At 39.2% G+C, this 22,947-nt stretch overlaps 1 protein-coding gene across 4 annotated transcripts; it reads right to left on the reverse strand.

Moving 5' to 3' along the window:
* Positions 1–80: 80 nt before the first annotated feature.
* On the reverse strand, positions 81–20,230 carry LOC127375696 (UDP-glucuronosyltransferase 2A2). 4 transcript variants are annotated; one of them, XM_051421838.1, is made up of 7 exons: positions 10,605–11,363; positions 3,364–3,990; positions 2,992–3,140; positions 2,731–2,862; positions 2,027–2,114; positions 1,001–1,220; positions 81–622 (listed from the first exon to the last, which is right to left on the reverse strand). In XM_051421838.1, the coding sequence occupies exons 1-7, from the start codon at positions 11,326–11,328 to the stop codon at positions 343–345; spliced, it is 2,220 nt and encodes a 739-aa protein (XP_051277798.1). In that variant the 5' UTR covers positions 11,329–11,363; the 3' UTR covers positions 81–342. The 4 variants fall into 4 exon arrangements, with proteins under 4 accessions (XP_051277798.1, XP_051277796.1, XP_051277795.1 ...); XM_051421836.1 differs by lacking the exons at positions 81–622; positions 1,001–1,220; positions 2,027–2,114; ... (1 more) ...; positions 2,992–3,140; positions 3,364–3,990 and adding exons at positions 7,467–8,111; positions 8,372–8,591; positions 9,431–9,518; ... (1 more) ...; positions 10,290–10,438; positions 19,809–20,230 and having other exon boundaries at positions 10,605–11,172; XM_051421835.1 differs by lacking the exons at positions 81–622; positions 1,001–1,220; positions 2,027–2,114; ... (2 more) ...; positions 3,364–3,990; positions 10,605–11,363 and adding exons at positions 7,467–8,111; positions 8,372–8,591; positions 9,431–9,518; ... (1 more) ...; positions 10,290–10,438; positions 19,241–20,200.
* Positions 20,231–22,947: the final 2,717 nt, after the last annotated feature.

Below are 22,947 nucleotides of genomic sequence, written 5' to 3' on the forward strand. Positions count from 1 at the left end.
TCAGGTGCAGTTACACAAGTAAGTGCACACCTGTCAACAATTGAAGGAATTACTAGTGATAAATGGAGGCGTAAACAAGACAGTTGTCTACATTTATTTGGATTAGAGGTTAACAATGTTTTGATGTTTTTCCTTCAGTTTCTCAGTGTTTGCTGACTTACTTCCGCAAGAATACTGGACTCTGCCCTAATTGGTTGTTTCAAAGTAGTGACAATTTTCTCAAGCCACAACTTTGAATCCAAGGCATTATGGTTACACTAGATGCTTTAGACTATCGGGACAACTCATGAATCCATTTGTGTTTTCACCAATCAATTCTTTAATAACTACATTTTAATTCACTCATTCAGTCTTTGCTTTCCTGTTTCTGCCACAGCACCTCCGGAAGCAGAAACTGCAGGTCTTGATGAATAGTAATAAGAGGAACAGAACTATGGTGAGGACGAAGACCAGCACATCCAGGCTGTGATACTGGTACCAGGTGAGCTCATGGGCCTGGACCCTCAGGTGCTCGGCCCCTTTATTTCTCATGGTGAACTCAATCCAGAATACTGCTTCATCCCGAGGACTCATTGGTCTGTCGTGGTATATGCTGGACAGCTGCATGACATTCTCCTTGTACCTATGAAAGTGGATTAATGTGTTATGTATTTTTAACTTAGACAAGCCAACATGAGGGCTAAAGGCCATTCAGTGGTTTGTAATCTCTTTGTGACCTTCAAACTCATATTACATTGGATAATGGCTCCTTTATGGTATGTTGTTGACCTTGCTTACGTAAGGCAAAATGGCAAGAAAATAATTTTTTAGTATTCTAAAACAGACAATGAGCAGATTGGTAAGAGATCTTACAAGTTCTCTGACGACAGCATTGATTGCTATATTAATAATGTGGAATCTCCAAAAAAGCCAAAATGGCAAAAAAAAATAAGCTTTAATTACCTTTAATACCCTAAAACTGACTTATCTTATCTGAGTGCAGATAAGTAAGAAAACTTACGATTTTTCACTTATGACAGCATTGATTGCATCTCTAAGATCCTCAGTCTTCATGATGTTCAAGTCCATGATAACTGCAGCTCCTTTGGCCTTAACATGAACCATGTTGTCCGGCTGGTCAGCGAACATGGGGATACCCACCATGGGAACACCGTGGTAGATGGCCTCATATATCCCATTTGTGCCACCATGGGTAACAAAAGCTCTGGTCTTGGGGTGACCTGATAGGATAGGGTAAAAAAAAAAAATCAGGAAACATAGATTACTCTCTCCCACCAAGATTTTGGAAATTCAGAAAGTGACCTCAAGGATTAAAGTGCCCCTTTAGTGCACCTTTTAGCCACTTTGTTATTGTTGATCCAAATTGGGCATAAGCAATTGGGCACGTAATCACAATTACATACAACTTCTTACATCTAAGCACATTTTAGTATATATTGAAAAGTGTCAAAGTATACAAAAGTTTATTAAACAACCCTTGATTGAGCGTACTGTTGATGGACACTTTTGTCCCACAGCGTAATAAAGGAAATGGTTTAGGATGGTGAAACGGCTCAAGAAACTATTTCAGGAACACATCGAAAAACAAGCAATAGAAAACTTATACAGAAAATTGTATAATTTATGGTATAAAATAGTTAAGTAGATTTTATTTGGTTTATGTTAACTGTGAAAGCGGTATACTATTAAGACTATCAAGCAATATATATGATGAATATGTCGTATGGAATTGGGACACAGCTGTAGTATGGGTGCATTTTTTTTTTTGCTTGCTTAGTTAAACTTCACTGGATAAAAAGTTCTGTACTGTCACTATTTCCATTCTGTGCTACTTTACACTTTATTCCAATACATTTCAGTGGATAATATTGTGCTTTTTACTTCACTACAGTTATCTGATAACTTAAATTAATAGATCCTTTACACAATCAAACTGATAATACAAAATATTTCATTTTAAAGTCAGTGTCATGAGGATTACTGTCTCAAAGGCCTCTTCAGTATCTTTTATAAAAGCTGAACTTACCCAGTAGGTCATTCTGAGGGATCCAGCTGTATATTCTGGTGTTGGTACCCACAGTCTCTGGTTCCTGCCCACTGTATTTCCACACTACCTATAAACAACAGTAAAAACATTTTTAGATGAACACGGTAACTTTATGTCATAATATACTGTATAGCAGTATAATTAATAACATATGCTAAAAAAATAAGGAAAATAGTTGTAAAGTACATCAGTAGTTTTATTTAGAAAATGTTAGATCTTTGTAAATGGTATATATTTTTTACACTTGCTACACATTACACTTGTTTGTCCTTGTTTTTAATCCTGTCCCAATATCCTGATTCAAACCCCCAAAAATGTCAACTTTATTGCCAATAACTGCAAATCATGAGGTACCGCTGACCTCCTCCTATATCATGAGCTGATTAACTTTCAATCCTGCAGGGGGGTTTTTGCCTTTTTATTTTTTGTTAATTACGTAACAGCACCTGATACTTCTGTTTCAAATGTTTTCAACTTTAAAAAAAAAAAAATAAGTAAAGATATCTGTCGCCAGTCAAATAGCATTACATTAACTATAATTTTGAAAAATAAAACCTAAGAGTCTCCTTCAACCTCTTAACAAGTTTTTAAAATCATTTGCCTGTAAACTGTACCACTATGACATTAGAGTGTAGGCGTCATTCAAGTTAATTCCAGTTGGTACTTCAAGATTGACCTCTGACCTTTTGTGGGATCTGAGCGAGAGCTGAGGCTATCATGTTTCCCTTCTCTGCGGTGATGTTCTTGATGAATGATCCCAAAGTGAAGACCACGATGCCAGCGTCTCCAGAACTCTGCACAAACTCTTCCATATCCTGCAAGAATAACATTTCAATGCAAACCAACCAGCATTTTCTTTTTTTTCATCAACATTAAAGGCTTATTCTCTTCATTGTTCAATTATTCCATCAGGTATAGTATATAGATAGTAGAGACAGCCTTACCTCTGGTAAAGGTTTAGCAGGTCTGCAGTGGATCCCGCCAACAAATTTGAAGTTAGGGAGGAAAGGACGAGGGAAATCAAAATCCCAGTAGGTTCGCATCAACCAGATGTCTGCTCTACTCATCGTCTCGCAGGCACTGGTGGGTTTTCCTGTCACAATGCAAAACTGATAAATGCCAACCGTCCATTGCAAAGAATCCCCAATACTTCAAATGAGATACCTAATTTTGAACTCACTTAGAATATCAAATTGTTGTTAGTGATTTGATGTGAAATCATTGTAATTAACCAAAATTAAATCATCATTGGACTTTATGTGGTCCATGAAAAGTGTGTTGTTTCTCACAGTGCTTCTTGTAGTTGAGTTGCTTACCTTTGATATCTGAGTAATATCTATCTAATTCTTTCCAAAAGATTTTATGTATCACGATATCCTGCAGTGCGTAGAAGAGGAAGTTCCACACTCTCTCCGAGAAGTCCATGTTGTCGGTCAGTTTGCTCATAGCGCCGGGGACAAAGGAAGGTGGAGCAGGTAGCTGACCACACATTCTCTCCCAGTTATGGGCAAGGGAAAAGCGCAGGGAGAAGACCAGGGGGATGCCCAAAATATCTGCTGTTAGGTCACTGCCGGGGTAGAGGGGATCAGCCAGGAGGAGGTCATATTTTTCCTCTTTCAGTCTCTTCATGATCCTTTCTGATTTCACCACACCATCCAAATATTTCAAAGAAAACTGCATGTCAACTTTCATCAGATCCATGTATTTGATGTAAAGCTGCAAGTAGCTCATATGATCCATCTCGTACATGGAGAAACGAAGGTACTCTTCCATGAACTCCTCTATGACCTCCATTGAGACAGAGACATTGAATGGTTCGTAGCGAAAGCGGGAAGGCTCACTGGTGTTCATGAACATTGTTGCGCTTGGGACCAGAACTGTCACCTGGTGTCCCCTGTCGATCAGCGTCTCCAGCACAGGCTTCATGTTAATCCAGTGACTACCTTCAGTGTACCACACCAAAATCTTCCCTCCATTTGCGCTACATGTCACACAAAGTACCAGCAGGACACAAATAGAGAGACGCTGCTCCAGCTTCATGGTGCCTCTTTGTCGAGGGAGAATCCTGCTGTGACCTGATACTTTTTCAAAGGTGCCTCTGGAAAAATAATCATTAACTAAACAAAGCTGAACTCTGGCACAAAAACAGACCCAGCCCACGTTAAAGATAAATGGTCATGGCTGTAAAGTTTACAGTCAGTAACCTGACTGCGCTAAAGGGTTTGTTATACTGAACGGTTCAGACTCTATTACGATTTTGTGATCTTGCGAGTTCAGCTGCCTTGCAAGGTTTACAGTTAGTATTAAATATCTATAATTGTTGTACTGTTCATTGTACTGACACAAAGAAAAGCAATTTGATACCATTCTCATACTCTATCACTAGAGGGCACACTTAACCTGTACTGTACTTGCAGTAAGGGTTTCTTTTCACTGCGGTCAATGTGCCACATGCTCTGTGAGCCAAATGTGCAAATGCGATAAAGCTGAGTATACCATAGTTTTAGGCTTTAAAATCATCCCAAATGCTTCAAATTGTTTACTATACTGATTTCACCATCAGATCATTACATGGATTTTAAACCGTTAATAATGCCAGGTGGAATGTAGACCAGCCACAGTTGCTGTGAGGGACAATCTGGATTTTAGGTGTTTATAAAAGACTAGACTAGAGAATTCCATAACTTTATTTTCTCATATGACCTTCTCAAATGAACTAGCGGGTAAATGTCTGATTTATTTATTTATTTTTTTGTCTTCACCTGTTGCACACAATTCCCTCAGTCTGGATGGGGTTGTGTCGACCATCCCCAGACGTCCCAGAAATATGATCTGTCCTGGGGTCTACTCCTTGGATTGTGAAACAGTGTTTTTGAGAAGCTCCAATTTTAAACTTCCTCATGTTGATCACAAACCCCAGTTAATTTGTGGTAGCTGTTTGTTTCATTAAAAACCACAAACTAGTGTTATATGCCCACAGAAACACAAGTAACACAAAAGTAAAAATAGCATGTTTTTGAAAGAATGAAAATTATCCATCTTCCATCCATTTATTTTCTGAAGCTTATATGTGGCTGAGTTGTGGTGGTAGCAGGCTAAGCAAGACAATTCAAACATCCCTTAAATATTTTTCAGCTCCTCTTGGGGGATCCCAAGGTTAAACCAAACCAGATGACATTTATAATCTCTCTAGTGTTTTCTTGTTGTACCCTGGGGTCTCCTAAAAGTTGGAAGTACCTGGCACCCAGGAGGCATCCTAATCAGATACCCAACCCACCTCAACTGGCTTCTTTCGCCACAAAGACGTAGTGGCTCCACTCTGAGCTCCCTCTGGATGACCGACCACCTTACTCTGTCTCTACGGCTGCGCCCAGTGACCCTATGGCAGAAACTCACTTTGGCTGCTGTATCTCTGAAGTCATACTTTGGGTTGCTGCCCAAAGCACTTGACCATATTTGAATGTAGATGGCATGGTTTCTTAGAAAACTTCTGCTTTCTGGCTCAGCTCTCTATTCGTCACAATTGTCTGGTACTATGTGGGCATTACTGCTGACCAAGTGGTAACTTGTGAATGAGTCACAATGGTTCTTCAAAAGCCCATAGGGGAAGTCACTTAGACCATGTATATTTTTATACATCGATGGCTTTCCAACCTGACTGGTATGAATAATTATTAAGGCAAAAGAATGCAATTTATTAATCAACATTAGAATGAACAATGAATTTGCATGCAACTTTGCTATAGCAGAGAGTATTACAAATGCTAAGTTCATTGCCTGTGATCTGTCTGCTGAAAACAGCCTAATTATAGCTGACATTTTTTCATTGTATGGTCTAAATAAAAAAATACATTTTATTAAGCTGAGATGGCTACTGTTTCAGCTTGGTGAATCTAGTCTGAAGTGCATCTCTCATCTGCTTTCATGAACATAAAAATCCTGTCTGCCTTGTAGTAGTGTCCGCTGACAAAGGAACTCAACACCCATATTCAGTGGTTTGAGGCATGAGGTGAGCTGTTTTATGGCATAACATTGCTTGGTTATTACAAAAGGCTTGCACCCGCAGCCTCTGAACGCTAACAGATTATGGAATCCGTCTTAGTTTAATAGAATAACTTTGAAAACAAAGTTGCTTGTCCCCCCTATTATTATATTTATTGGAAATGGTTTGGATGGGCAATTTAATTTTCAATTTAATTTTATTTGTGTAGCGCTAATTAATACAACAGAAATTATCTAAGGACACTTTTAAAACCTAGACCATACTCATAAAGTTATTTACAAAGACCCAACAGTTAACACTATGAGCAAGCACTTGGTAACAGTGGCAAGGAAAAACTTCCTTGTAAGAGCCACAATCCTCTTAAAACACCCCAGCACTATGTGCGTGGCCATCTCCCTTGACTAGTTTGGGTTGGAGAGGGAGAAAGGGAGTTAGAGGGGTAGAGGGATAGAGAGGGCTATTTTCCTGGTTTCTCTCCACTTGTTCCTGCTGTTTTTCTGCCATCAAAATGCACACATAACTGCAGTGAAATAACTGTGATGTTCACTCCAAATTGGTATGTAGTTAATGCATATTTTATCGATGAGTATACGGAACAACAGTTCCAAAAACCTGGATAAGATTAAACTAGTGCTGTCAGTTAAACGCGTTATTAATGTTCTTTTTGGCCTAGCACACTTTGTAGTTTTTTTCACATGCTGTTGCAACAACTAGTAATGTTAGAAAAACTACAACACCACACTGGATCTAGCTAGACCGGAAACAAAACAACAGGCACACCGCACACACTTGTTTAAGAGTAGCAGACGTTACGTTTTGAGTGGATGGCGAGCACGAGACGCCGAAATGGATGCCAATAATATTCTGAATGGAAAGTTTACTTTTAAAAAGTTGCCAAATGGTTCCATTGACTAGACCAAAGTGATCTGTGTTTTGTCGTTGTGAACTGAGCTATCATCGCAGCACGTCCAGTCTGAAATACCACTTGATGGCCAAGCACACAGCTGATGCGAATTCTCCGCCCCCTCGTCAATTAAGTATGAAGCCATGGTTTAACTGCACTATAGGCTGAGTCCTAGTTTACTTTACATGTGCACTTTGTAATTTTATTTTGTATCGCCCTGTTTTGATCCCTTAGAAAGGGCTGTTGAAGGGGCTGTTTTCGTGACAAAGTATTTTTTTCACCCTTTTATTGATGGACAGTGTTACATTGTGTGAGAGATTATTTGCTCCAAGTGAGAATGTTAGTGTGAAATTGAACACTACAGTATATGCCAGTGTTTTCAATAAAAAAAACATTTGCACAAAGCAAGCCGATCCTCTTTTCCATGTTGATAAGAGCATTAAAAATGAGAAAAAATAATGGGACAAAAAGAAATCAAGGGACATTCAGAATAAATAAAAATGTGCGATTAATTAATAATTAAATATTTTAATCGTTTGACAGCACTAGATTAAACATTTTTATTATGTGACTCAGATTTAAAGTATAACACTTCTGTTACACACATGAAACAATTAAAGGTCCAGTGTTTATCTGGAATAGTTTTGTTTTTCGTTACCTTAGAATGAGCTATTTTTATCTGCAGAGAGAGCAGGTCCTCTTCGCTCTTCTGAATAGTGGACACTGTTAACAGACTTAAGTTGTTTGCCCTAATTTGTTTTTTAGAAGTAGTGGCAATTATTCATCGCAAGTCACAAATTACAATTCAGGGCATTGTGGTTACATTACATGCTACATCAGTTCTTTACCGACTACATTTCACTTCAGTCAGTTACTCAGTCTTTCTCTTTTTCTTTCCCATTACGCCACAGCACCTCCGGAAGCAGAAATTGCAGGTCTTGATGAAGATGATTATGTGGAACAGAATGATTGCAAGGAGGAAGACCAGCACATCCAGACTCTGATACTGGTACCAGGTGAGCTCATGGGCGTGGACCCTTAGGTGCTTGGCCCCTTTGTTTCTCATGGTGAACTCGATCCAGAATACCGCCTCATCCCGAGGACTCATTGGTCTGTCGTGCTGAATACTGGACAGCCGCATGGCATTCTCCTTGTACCTATGAATGTGCATATATAGGGGTACAAAATGTGGTTCATGTGTTTAATGTATTTTAACACTTAAATCTATAACAGGAAAGCCAATATATGAGTGGGAAAGGCCATCCAGTGGGTTCTATAGGTCCTCGACGTGTCGATAACTTTGCGTCTGTATTATTAAGGCAGAATCTCCAAAAAAGCCAAAATGGCAAGAAAATAAGATTAAATTACCTTTTAACACCCTAAAACTGACAAAGTGCAGATAAGTAAGAAAACTTACGATTTTTCACTTATGACAGCATTGATTGCATCTCTAAGATCCTCAGTCTTCATGATGTTCAAGTCCATGATAACTGCAGCTCCTTTGGCCTTAACATGAACCATGTTGTCCGGCTGGTCAGCGAACATGGGGATACCCACCATGGGAACACCGTGGTAGATGGCCTCATATATCCCATTTGTGCCACCATGGGTGATGAAAGCTCTGGTCTTGGGGTGACCTAAAAGGGTACCAGAAAAATCATGAAACATTAGGCTAAAATAGGTTTTTCCATCATCAGTAAACATCCCATAATTAAAACAGCAAAACAATATTTAAGAATTTATTAACTGAAATACCACATTGACATAAGAATTCAGTTATTTTCAGTATTTAGCACTTTCTCGATTTGCCATAAATTTTCATAAAATTCTGCCTTGAAAGTGAAATAAAGCATGAAAATAGTGAAAAACTGACTAAAACCACATGTCTCGTAGTCCGCCATTGACCAGTCAGAAGAGACACAATGCATTATGGGGTGGTTGAGTATGTGCAGTAAGCTCATGCTGTATACTCAGAAATTCTTGCTAAATTAGTATACATCTGGGCATTTCTCAGATGCACAAAATTCACACACAATACAGTTGAAACGCACTACATACTCAATTTGATGTCATATTTCGTATGAATACTAATAACGAATACAAATGGCTGTAATGTGCTTCTACTGACTGTAAAAGCTCCAGCAGACTCTGTTTCTAAAGCATTTAAAGTAGTAAACTCAAACCTTTCAATAGAAATTAAATCTCTGGTTAAACACAACAATAACCATTTCTCGTTTCTTGTGACATGTAAATATTGTAAATAGCAATATTTCTAACTGTAAATACTTTGCCCTTTTAACTGATCATGAATTAACTTATTTATTTATTTATTTAACTAAACATTTCTTAACAGTAAGCACTGATTGTCTAGGCCACTGTGTCTGTCCTTTCCAAGTCTCTGGTGCATTTTTAAAATTTGTTGAGAGGAAGGGAGCTCAGATTTGAGTGGTGTAGTTACTCTTAAAGACCAACTTACCCAGTAGGTCATTCTGAGGAATCCAGTCATATATTCGGGTGTTGGCACCCAGAGTCTCTGGTTTTTCTCCACGATATCTCCACAACACCTGTAGATAACAGTAAAAACACATTTTAGATTAACACAGTGCTAATTCGTTTGAAAATCACTTTGAGACATGCGTCCATCATAGATAACATTTTTGTTGACTTTTGTAGTTACATAGCATCACCTGATACTAAAGTTTCAAGCAGCAACTATAAACGGCAAAATCAACATCTAGGACATCTGTCACCAATCAAATAGCATTGCATTCACTAACTATAATATTGGAAAACAAAACCTAAAAAGCCTCCTTGACCCTATTTACGAGGAGAGATGATATTCCTTTGCTTGCAACCTTTGCCATGATATGAAAAGTGATTAAACATGGAAACTTTTATGAATTGACTTTTGAGCTAGTTTCAAGTCCTTGCAAGTTGATTTTCTACCAAAATGAATGGTTGTATGTTAGTATGCTGTGACAGTGGTCAGCAGGAATGTAAACGTTAAGGCAATCTGCAGAACATTGTGATGTAATGCAAAACTACGAAAGAATACTCTCACATGGAGATTGACCTCTGACCTTTTGTGGGATCTGAGCGAGAGCTGAGGCTATCATGTTTCCCTTCTCTACGGTGATGTTCTTGATGAATGATCCCAAAGTGAAGACCACGATGCCAGCGTCTCCAGAACTCTGCACAAACTCTTCCATATCCTGCAAGAATAACATTTCAATGCAAACCAACCAGCATTTTCTTTTCTGTCCTCCACATTTTAATGGCTTATTCTCTTCATTGTTCAATTCTTCAGTCAGGTGTGATAAAAGAGACAGCCTTACCTCTGGTAAAGGTTTAGCAGGTCTGCAGTGGATCCCGCCAACAAATTTGAAGTTAGGGAGGAAAGGACGAGGGAAATCAAAATCCCAGTAGGTTCGCATCAACCAGATGTCTGCTCTACTCATCATCTCGCAGGCACTGGTGGGTTTTCCTGTCACAATGCAAAACTAATGAATGCCAACCATCTATTGCAAAGAATCCCCAATACTTACAAATGAGATGGCTAATTTTGAACTCACTTAGAATATCAAATTGTTGACAATTTGATTAAAAAATCTGGTTTTACATACAGTGCTTCTTGTAGCTGAGTTGCTCACCTTTGATATCGGAGTAATATCTATCTAATTCTTTCCAAAAAATGTTACTCAGCACGATATCCTGCAGTGCGTAGAAGAGGAAGTTCCACACCCGCTCCGAGAAGTCCATGTTGTCGGTCAGTTTGCTCATAGCGCCGGGGACAAAGGAAGGTGGAGCAGGTAGCTGACCACACATTCTCTCCCAGTTATGGGCCATGGAAAAGCGCAGGGAGAAGACCAGGGGGATGCCCAAAATCTCTGCTGTTAAGTCACTGCCGGGGTACATGGGGTCAGCCAGGAGGAGGTCATATTTTCCCTCCTTCAGCCTCTTCATGATTGTTCCTGATTTCAGCACACCATCCAAATATTTCAAAGAAACCTGCATGTTGCTCTTCAACAGATCCATGAATCTAATGTAAAGCTGCAAGTAGCTCATATGATACTTCTCGTACATGGAGAAATGAAGGAACTCCTTCATGAACTCCTCCATGACCTCCAGTGAGACAGAGACATTGAATGGTTCATAGCGAAAGCGGGAAGGCTCACTGGTGTTCATGAACATTGTTGCGCTTGGGACCAGAACTGTCACCTGGTGTCCCCTGTCGATCAGCGTCTCCAGCACAGGCTTCATGTTAATCCAGTGACTGCCTTCAGTGTACCACACCAAAATCTTCCCTCCATTTGCGCTACATGTCACACAAAGTACCAGCAGGACACAAATAGAGAGACGCTGCTCCAGCTTCATGGTGCCTCTTTGTCAAGGGAGAATCCTGCTATAACCTCAAGCTAGGTGTTCCTAAGAAAGAGAAAATCAATAAACTAAATAAAGCTGATCTCTGGCACAGATCCTTTTTGTTCTGCACGACACATTACATAACAGTTACTCTCAATATGTCATGAATTAACTTGGAAGTTACACCCGACTTCACAGAGCACTTCCCCATTTGGAAGCTACACCAGAAGTCTCAGAGCACTTCCAAGTTAACTCATTAACTATTGCAAAAGGTGGGTAGGTTTTGTCTTGTCATGGAAGTTTATCCTGTTCTTTCCAAATCTCTGATTCATTTTTTACATTTACAAAAAAATAAGTATCTCATCAATGGACAGCCTTTTTCAGGTCTTTCTAGTCTTAATGATATGACCTTATTATGATAAGGTAATGAAACCAGGTTTTCCCCCATACATGATACTTAGAATTGAGGTCATTCTTGTCATCAGAGAGAGAGAGAATTTCTTACAATCTGAGAATTCTTTAGGTTCTTTTTTGCAAATACGAAGAAGACTTGTATGTCTTTCTCTGAAGAGAGCCTTCCATCTGGCCACTCTGCCACAAAGCCCATATTGGTGGAGTGCTGCAGTCATGGTTGTCCTTCTGGAAGTTTCTGCCATCTACACACAGGCTCTCTGGGGGCCAGCCAGGGTGACCGTCAGGTCACCTCTCTTACCAAATGATACACTATATAGTTGAATCACACTACATACTCAATTTGATGTCATACTTAGTATCCTGTTCTTTCCAAGTCTCTGATTCATTTTTTACAAGTAAAACGTATGGCCTATATAAGGCTACAGAAGTGAGTCAGTCTCTGTAAGGCCCCAAATTAAAATATTCAACTTTACATCAGAAATAAGCAGCCTGGTACAAACACCAGCCAGAACTGACAACACATGAACTCTCTTTCAGTTCGTGAAGCAAGTCAATTTCTACCCGGAGCAGGCTGGCTAAGCTTCCTTACTTGCTAACATTTCCGCTAGCAGAGTACTGTCTGAGTGGATATGTTAGTTGGCTTGCTTGCCAAATTACTTCAACAGCTAAAGCATTAGAACATTAGAATGAACATAATATAACTTCGTTATTTCTGCAAGTATACTAGTCATAATAGTCATACTTTGGGGTTGCTGCCATAGCACTTGACCATATTTGAATGTAGATGGCATGGTTCCTTTAGAAAACTTTGCTTTCTGGCTCAGCTCCCCCTTCACCACAATGGTCTGGTACAACGTGGGCATAATTGCTAACCAAGTGGTAACTTGTGTGGCTTGCAAATGAAGCAATGAGGCACAATGGTTCTTCAAAAGGGGGGAATTGGAGGGAATTACATTCCTCTAAAAAAGACTACACACACTACTCAGCCCTAATGACAGCTATGCTAGAATTGACTTTTTTTTATGAATAAAAAGGTTAGGTTATTTAGAGTAAAGAAATGTGAAATTCGAGGAGCAGATGTATCGGATCACTGTGCAGTTTATCTCAAAGTTAAATTAAAATCGCGGGAGAAAAGTACATTATGGAGGTTCAATGTCGGAATACTAAATAATAAATCAGTAGTGGAAGAGATAAAAAAAAAGACATTACAATCTATCAAAAGGAATGTGGGATGCTCTTAAAGCAGTTATAAGAGGAAAACTTATTGCAAAGACAGCAGCAATTAAAATGTTAAAGAGGAAGCCTATAAAAAAGAAGAGAAGCATGAAACTACATGAGACTCCTCACTGGTACCGAAATCAGGGATAATATAGATAAAATATTAATCACAGGAATTGAAAAGAAGACGAGGTTTCTTAAACAGTCTTATTATGAAGTGGGGCCGAGGGCAACCAAATTTTTGCCAAAAAGATTAAAAAAAACAACAGGCTGACAGACAATTCATAAGATAAAGGATGTAAATAAAAATCAGATAATCCATGAACCCAAGGAGATTGAAACTAAATGTATGAACTACTATGGGGACTTGTATAGCCAGCCTCCTTCGGCTGACACAGACCAAATGCAAGCTTTTCTTAAAATAACTAGACTTACCAGCAGTTGGGGAAATTCTGACCGCACCAATTACAAAAGCAGAAATAGAGAAAGCTGTAAATAAACTTAAACAAACAAATCTCCAGGCAGTGATGGCCTAACATCTGAGTGGTACAAAACATTCAGTGAACAACTTATACCACTACTCGAATTGACATTTAACTACACACTTGAATATGGTGAAATCCCCCCCTCCTGGAAAGAAGCTGTAATATCAGTAATACCAAAGAAAAACAACAGCGAGACTTGCTCAGATTATAGACCAATATCATTACTCAATATAGATTATAAATTGTATACTTTGATCATGTCAAAAAGATTTAAACACTTTATTAGTGACATCATCGAGGAAGACCAGACAGGCTTTATTAAGGGAAGCCAAACCCAAGATAACATAAGGAGAACTCTACATATCATTGATCATATTCAAAAAAAAATTATTAGTGCAGCCTTATTAAACATGATGCAGAAAAGGCATTTGATAGCGTCAGTTGGACTTTTCTATATCAAGTACTTGAAAAATTCGGACTTAACGACAAAGCCGTTGAATGTATTAAAACACTAATCGTCAAAAACCAACTGCATGGATAAAAATAAACGGCAGTCTGACTGACAGTATAATTTTACAACGGTCTACCAGGCTGGTTTGTTGTCTTCACCAACCTTCTTTGCAATTTTCATAGAGCCCCTGGCACAAGCAATCAAGCAGAATAATGATCTTAAAGGGATAAAGGTTGGGAGAGAAGTACACACCATTGGGCTTTTTGCTGACGACGTGACCTGTTTCTTAGAGGACCCAGACATATGTATTCCCATATTAATCAACCAACTTGAGACATTTGGTTTCTGCTTGGGATACAAGCTGAATCTGACTAAAACGCAAATCTTAACATTTAACTACTTTCCATCTAAAAACATACAACTAAAATATAATTTGAATTGGAGTGCAACAAAAATGAAATATCTTGGGGTCACCTTAACACGAAAAATTGACGAATTATATGAAGCCAATTATATCAAAGTGGATAAGGAAATTAGGAATGATATGGATAGTCGGGCTAGACTTCCATTAGACATTGATTCACGAATAGAGACCATACAAATGAATATTCTCCCTCGTATTCTCTACCTGTTTCAATCACTATCCATTGAGATACCTGAGAAACAATTTATAATATGAGATAAAGTAATTTCAAGGTTTATATGGTATAGTTATAGACCAAGAATCAAATTTGAAACATAACAGATTGGGAAAGATAAGGGAAGTATGGTGCTGCCAAACTTTAAGGAATATTTTCATGCAGCACAAATTAGACCTGTAATTTGCTGTTGTGATAAAAACTATGTAGCAAAGTGGAAAAATTTAGAGCAATTTGTACATGGAAGGGAAATTCAAAGCCTTTTTTGGGACAGAGAAGAAACAATGAGTATGATTGAACAGGTGGATACCGTCACCCAATTTACATTAAAATTGTGGTTTAACCTAGTACAAAAATATAGACTGGAGAAAGAGCTTAGACTACTTCAATGGATAGCCTATGACAGACATTTTATCCCTAGTGCTCTTGACCAGAGGTTAAACACTGGATTACAAGTGGAATAACAGCAATATGTACAGTAATAAAAAATGGGAATTTCATGAGTTTCCAGGAGATTAAACAAAAATATAAATTAAGTAACCAGGACCATTTCAGATTTGTGCAAATAAGGGACTTTTTTGACAAAGAAATAAAGCATAATGTAAATTTGGATGAAAATGGAATAATAAGAACCATGATTAGAATCCACAATTCAAAGAAATATAGAATAATATCTACAATATATCGCCAACTAATGGATGGAAGAGGGAATACAACTTCATATGTAAAACTGAAATGGGAAAGAGAGCTAGGTGTAAATATTTCGGAAGATGATTGGTTGCATAGTTGGAGAACACGACAGTCAACCACATCATCACGTAATTGGAGATTATTTTGTTGGAAGAATTTAATTATATTCTTTACCACGCCCAGAATTAAGAACAAATACTTATCTTTACCACAGCCATGTTGGAGAAAATGTGTAGCTATAAATGTAGATCATTCTCATGTTTTTTGGCTTTGACCTTAATGTAATATTTTGGGAAGATGTTCATCTGGTTATCGTCAGAATTCTAAGTCATGTTTATTACTATATTTTGGCAATATGACCGGGAATGCTGTGTTAAAAGAGGACAGATATTTGTTGAACATTTTGTTAGCAGCTTGTAAAAAAGCAATAACGAGAAAATTGTATAAGCCAGACCCACCAACACAAGATGATTGGCAGAAAATTGTGAATGAAATACATGTTATGGAACAGTTCATAAGATAAGGACCCAAGAAGAACAATATCGAGAAAAGTGGGGAAAAAATGGACTGTCTACACGCCAACGATAGGATAAGACTACCACACTGACAATAATATAAGAACAAACTGTAGAAACATGGCAATCCAGCGTGTTCTTTTTCTGATTGTTGCAAATGAAAATCAATAAAACTAAAGTATAAAAAGGTTAGTTGGAGAGCCCATTTTCTTCTAAATATACATATAATATGTTAATTTATTTTACAATTGGTAACTATTGATGTAAAAGGGTGCACTAAGGCCAGACACAAACCTTCAATAGCAATAAGCTAAACATTCTACAGCCATTTTCTCAAAATGACATTTTGCTTTCACATCTTGACAGCACCCAAATTTTACATACCTGGAATATTTTTTTATAATAGTAATTATAATAGTTTTTTCATTTTGTCAGGCATTTTTTTATTTTTCAGTGCATGACATGTTTTCAAATGTAATTGTTTTTAATTATATTTTGACAAAATCCTCCCACTATCACCAGCTATTTAGTTATTGATCACCAGAAAGGGAGACAAAGTTCTGACTGTATTTGCTTAATATAATGATAAAAAAAAGTCATAATACAGAAAAGTCAAATTTTTGGGTCTATATTAACCTGCCAATGTTTCATTCTCATGGGATAAAAGGATTGCTTACTACTGCCATCTAATTCAGGTAAACCATTTAAGTCTGTCTAGTACTGTGCTGGGTTAGATATGTCAACATCTATGTGAATTATTGGCCGAAAACTTCTCGAAATGTATCATAACAAAAGAGTGGCAACCCTGAATTCAGTCACTCAGTCTTTCTCTTTGTCTTTCCCTTAATGCACTTCCGGAAGCAGAAACTGCAGGTCTTGATGAATAGGAGTACGAGGAACAGAACGATTGCAAGGAGGAAGACCAGCACATCCACGCTGTGATACTGGTACCAGGTGAGCTCATGGGCCTGGACCCTCAGGTGTTTGGCCCCTTTGTTTCTCATGGTGAACTCGATCCAGAATACCGCCTCATCCCGAGGACTCATTGGTCTGTCGTGGTGGATACTGGACAGCCGCATGGCATTCTCCTTGTACCTATGGGGATATGTAGGGATTTTTTGTTTAATGTATTTTAACACTTAAATCTCCAACAGAAAAAAACAGTATATGCATGGAAAACGCCATCCAGTGGTTTTGTAATCTTTTTCATTTTTTTTTATGTGGTGGTAATTGCACCCTGTCATACTGTGTTAGACTATGGGTCCTCGGCATGGCGTCAGTCTTGCTTCTGTTTTAATGCAGACGCTCCAAAAAATTTTCATTACCTTTCAATACCCTAACACAGACTAAGTGCAGACAGGTGAGAAAACTTACGATTTCTCGTTGGTGACAGCATTGATTGCATCTCTAAGGTCCTCAGTCTTCATGAAGTTCAAGCGTACGTTAACTGCAGCTCCCTTAGCCTTAATATGAACCATGTTGTCCGGCTGGTCAGCGAATATGGGGATACCCACCATGGGAACACCGTGGTAGATGGCCTCATATATCCCATTTGCGCCACCATGGGTGATAAACGCTCTGGTCTTGGGGTGACCTGATAGGGTAACAAGAAAATGATTAACCATATGATTCATAAAGAACATATTTAGACCTGTTCATTTGTTTTCCATTTAGTTATGTTGGAACCTTGTGCTAAAATTGTTTAAATTAATTTTTCATCAATCTATAGTCAGTACCCTGTAATGAAGGGATTGTTTTCGAATGTATTAAAAAGCGGGGAAAAAATAAGTATCTCATCAATGGACAACCTTTTTAAGGTCTTTCTAGTCTTAATGATATGACCTTATTATGATATGGTAATGAAACCAGGTTTTCATGAAGGCTCCATGCAGTTTTCCCTCCACCCTGAGAAGCCCCCAGCCCTTGCTGCTGAAAAACACCCCCAGAACATGATGCTGCCTGCCACCTTCCATCTGGCCACTCTGCCACAAAGCCCATATTGGTGGAGTGCTGCAGTCATGGTTGTCCTTCTGGAAGTTTCTACCATCTACACACAGGCTCTCTGGGGGCCAGCAAATGATACACTATATAGTTGAATCACACTACATACTCAATTTGACGTCATACTTAGTATCCTGTTCTTTCCAAGTCTCTGATTCATTTTTTACATTTGTTGAGAGGAAGGAAGCCAGCAGATTTGAGTGGTGTAATTGCACATTTTAAAAGTAAAATGTATGGCAGAGTATGTTTGCTGTTGAATGGATGAGAAGCTTTTATGAAAAACCAACTTACCCAGTAGGTCATTCTGAGGAATCCAGTCGTATATTCGGGTGTTGGCACCCAGAGTCTTTGGTTTTTCTCCACTATATCTCCACAGTACCTATAAATAACAGGAAAAAAACCTTTAGATTATCATAATGCTAATTTTATGTCAGAACTTAATGCACTGCAGTACATTTTACAATATGTGAATCAGTCTCGGACTTGAACCTTGCTTCAGATAAAAATCCGTCACAGATAATATTTGGTTTTTGTTCTTACATAGCATCATCTGGTACTTAAGTTTACATTTTTATATTTTAGGACATCTGTCAACAATCAAATAGCATTGCATTATAATGTAGTATAATATTGGGGGGGACCCTGAATAGCCTCCTTGGACCTTTTTACAAGAGTTAAAATATTTCTTTGCTTGCAACTTGTGTGATGAAAACATAAGACTCACAAAAATGAATGTAAACTTTTATGAATTGACTATTTTGAGCTAGTTTCAAGTCCTTGCAAGTTGATTTTCTACCAAAATGAATGGTTGTATGTTAGTATGCTGTGACAGTGGTCAGCAGGAATGTAAACGTTAAGGCAATCTGCAGTACATTGTGATGTAATGCAAAACTACGAAAGAATACTCTCACATGGAGATTGACCTCTGACCTTTTGTGGGATCTGAGCGAGAGCTGAGGCTATCATGTTTCCCTTCTCTACGGTGATGTTCTTGATGAATGATCCCAAAGTGAAGACCACGATGCCAGCGTCTCCAGAACTCTGCACAAACTCTTCCATATCCTGCAAGAATAACATTTCAATGCAAACCAACCAGCATTTTCTTTTCTTTCATCATCATTTTAATGGCTTATTCTCTTCATTGTTCAAGTCAGGAATACCGAAATAATAGATTAATGATAGTGGCAACAGCTTTACCTCTGGTAAAGGTTTAGCAGGTCTGCAGTGGACCCCGCCAACAAATTTGAAGTTAGGGAGAAAAGGACGAGGGAAATCAGAATCCCAGTAGGTTCGCATCAACCAGATGTCTGCTCTACTCATCGTCTCGCAGGCACTGGTGGGTTTTCCTGTCACAATGCAAAACTAATGAATGCCGACCGTCCATTGCAAAGTATCCCCAATACTTCAAATGAGATACCTAATTTTTAACTCACTTAGAATATCAAATTGTTGACAATGTAATTTAAAAAATCTGTTTTTACATACAGTGCTTCTTGTAGCTGAGTTGCTCACCTTTGATATCGGAGTAATATCTATCTAATTCTCTCCAAAATATGTTACTCAGCACGATATCCTGCAGTGCGTAGAAGAGGAAGTTCCACACTCGCTCTGAGAAGTCCATGTTGTCGGTCAGTTTGCTCATAGCGCCGGGGACAAAGGAAGGTGGAGCAGGTAGCTGACCACACAGTCTCTCCCAGTTATTGGCAAGGGAAAAGCGCAGGGAGAAGACCAGGGGGATGCCCAAAATCTCTGCTGTTAAGTCACTGCCGGGATAGACAGGGTCAGCCAGGAGGAGGTCATATTTTTCCTCCTTCAGCCTCTTCATGATTGTTTCTGATTTCACCACACCATCCAAATATTTCAAAGAAACCTGCATGTTGCGCTTCATCAGATCCATGAATCTAATGTAAATCTGCAAGTAGCCCATATAATCCATCTCGTACATGGAGAAATGAAGGAACTCTCCCATGAACTTCTCTATGACCTCCATTGAGACAGAGACATTGAACGGTTCGTAGCGAAAGCGGGAAGGCTCACTGGTGTTCATGAACATCGATGCGCTCGGGACCAGAACTGTCACCTGGTGTCCCCTGTCGATCAGCGTCTCCAGCACAGGCTTCATGTTAATCCAGTGACTACCTTCAGTGTACCACACCAAAATCTTCCCTCCATTTGCACTACATGTCACACAAAGTACCAGCAGGACACAAATAGAGAGACGCTGCTCCAGCTTCATGGTGCCTGTTTGTCGAGGGAGAATCCTGCTGTGACCCGATCCTTTTTAAAAGGTGCCTCTGGAAAAATAATCATTAACTAAACAAAGCTGAACTCTGGCATATAATGAACCCAGCCCAAGCAAGTTACAGGTTAAAGGCAGTGGGGGTAAAGTTAACAGTCAGTACAAAAAAAAACAAGAATAATCCCTTAACCTGTACTAGAAAATCCGCAAACAGAAAGTAAAAAAAGACTTTGTTATGCTACCCAGACTGAACTTGTTAGCTGTAGAGAGATGGGGTAAAATGATACAAAAGCATAATGATTTCAGCTAAATGGGCTTGGACACACTTCCGTAATCTGAGGAAGTTGTGTGTGCATGTTGTGACTCTGGAACAATTTCCATGCATGCCACTGAAGTGTAGGAGGTGACGTCTTAGTTTTTGTGAGAGAGGTATTATTGTTGCTTGAGGATTTTTAGGGTATAGGATAGTGAGATAGGAGACAGATTCCGTTTTAAAGTCACGTTTCAAAACTGTGGTGATCCCTGACTTTTTCTCTAGCACCACCACGAGTTTGACATTTGTGTTTTGAGTATTGAGAATTACCTCAAAATCTCAATTTAGATCTCAATCTCAAACTTTTAGTGTTGCATACTGTATGATTTTTTTGGGGGGTTGGTACCCAACATACCCTCAAGAAATTACAGTGAAACATGCCAGGTTGTTTGTAAATTTGACAAATCACTTTGTCCAATACTTTGGTTTATGACCAAACACCTAAATAACTAAAGACATTCCTATCAGCTTAAGTTGTACTTTGTCTTTAGGGCTAATCAGCATGTTAGCAGGCTGAAGTTAGCATTTAGCTCAAAGTACCATAGTGCCTAAGTAGGGCCTCACAGAGCTGTTAGCATGGCTATAGACTCTGGTTTTAGAGATGCATCTACCATTAGAATGAGGCAGCTGATTTCAGAAACCGGCAGGGGCCAGAGAGGTCAGCTCGGTGTGAATATTCGGGAGGCGGGGGGGTTGTCGACCAAGCCTTTCGGAGCCAGTGGCGTTGAGGCTGTGTTGTTCTTGGGAAATGTCACATCCAAATGTTTGGGTGTCTAAATCTTAACTGCGGGTACTTTGGCCCCCTCATTAACATTGTAGATTCCTTTTGACGCTGGATTCAGGAGCGTCTGGAAAAACAATAAGCATTTGAATATTGAATTCAATGCCCTGTTGAGGGAGTCAGTGGCCATTCAGAGTGTGTGAGTGTATACTGTGAAGTTCTCAGACCTCCCCTGGTGGTAAAAAGTGTGTGGGAGAAACTAGTATTAGGTATATCAGCGTGTTGCGTACAAAATTGCACAATCATTGGCTAACTGCATTTTGACCTATTTCATTTTCTCAGGTATTCAACCATCTACCCTTCCCTCTCTCTACATTCCTGCTGATTCTCCTTTCTTCCGTCTTCCTCGCTCTGTCTTTCCACCACAGGGTAAGGGTTACAGCGCATTGCTTTTTGAAGTAGATATTTGCATAATCAGATTAGGATGCGTGATTGTCAGTGGGCTCCCCCATCAGAGGGTCCTCCAGAGGAGAGAGGGTGCTGTCCAGCCCAACAATGGATGACTCCCCTCCTCGCCCACCCTCCAACCAGCCTGCACCTGCATCCCACCCACCCATCCGAGCCGCAGGTCGGCCACGACGGCAGTCCACGCTCGCACTTGCAGCCGTGGAGGGGTGAGAGAGAGCGGGGGAGGAGGCAGGGAGGAAAAGCGAAGGAGGAGGGGTGTTCGAGTGCATGACGGGAGTGGGAGGGCAGGGGTTGAGCTGAGATATTTAAACATGCAGAGTGTGAATTGGCTTTAAGGGGATAAAGAGCTCAGGGCCTATCGGTTGGCACCCAACTCCAGAAATTCTTTTTTATGGGCGCCTCAGCCGGGAGAGCGAGGGGCTGCCTGCACTGATCTGGCCCATTGTGATAACAGATTCAGACAGTGTGCTAGACGCTGATAAGGAAATGTGCTCTCAATAGACGATTACCCACATACTTGGGAGAGAATAGTCAATCAGGCAAATATACTTGGTGGAGGGAATGAGAAGCGTACAGATTTGTTATTATTTTCAACGCAGGGTTTCATAATCCTGCTAAAAAGTTGAGGTCAGAGTAATGCTCACACTGTGATTGGGCGATTTCTGTAAATAAGGTGTATCAGCAAAATGCATTTCACAGCCTTGACAGCATGTTTGCAAACGCTGTCACATGCCTTCCTATCCAGTTTCAACTGAGGATGGAATAATTGAACATGAATGAATTCCACCAAAACATTCAACATACACAGACCAGTTTTTTATTTGATTTTTTATATTACATCTCATATTATCAGCTAATCCAGCCAATAATAACCATAGTAGTTGTATTTGGTGTTATTGCAGTTCACCATGAAATTGCTCAATTCACTGTGAAATTGAACAAAAGGTAAATACTTCCCCGCTGCTGTACAGTTGTTTTCGCTCTCTCGGTACAATATGATTTATTAAGTATTTTTGCATGATTACAAAGAGTCACCTGTCAGTTCCCACAGGCCTCCAGTCAGTGTGTCCAGCTGCCCTCTGCTCCGTTTACACAGCATTAGGCAGAGTTTAACGACCGGGGTGAAAGCGCCTGAAACCAACTCAGTGTTTACTCTTCAGCTTAGTTAGTTGCTAACCCTTCGCCTGAAAACGGGGCACATTTTCTACAGTCACAATAGGCGATTAGGCATGTAAATGTCTGACCTCAGTTTTAAATGGAGTCTGGCGCAAACAAAACTACTGATATTGGAGCTAGAGCTATAACAAATAGTCCATTGATCAATTTGTCTATTGACAGAAAATAAATCAGCAACTATTTTGATAACAGATTAAGTGCCTATTTATTTATTAAGTAATTTATTAAACCTAAATAACAAATATTTAATGGTAGCAACTTTATCCATGTGAGGATTTGCTGTGTTTTTCTCAGTTTTTTAT

The sequence above is a fragment of the Dicentrarchus labrax genome, unplaced genomic scaffold (genome assembly GCF_905237075.1).
Source record: "Dicentrarchus labrax unplaced genomic scaffold, dlabrax2021, whole genome shotgun sequence".
NCBI classification, from domain to species: Eukaryota; Metazoa; Chordata; class Actinopteri; family Moronidae; genus Dicentrarchus; species Dicentrarchus labrax.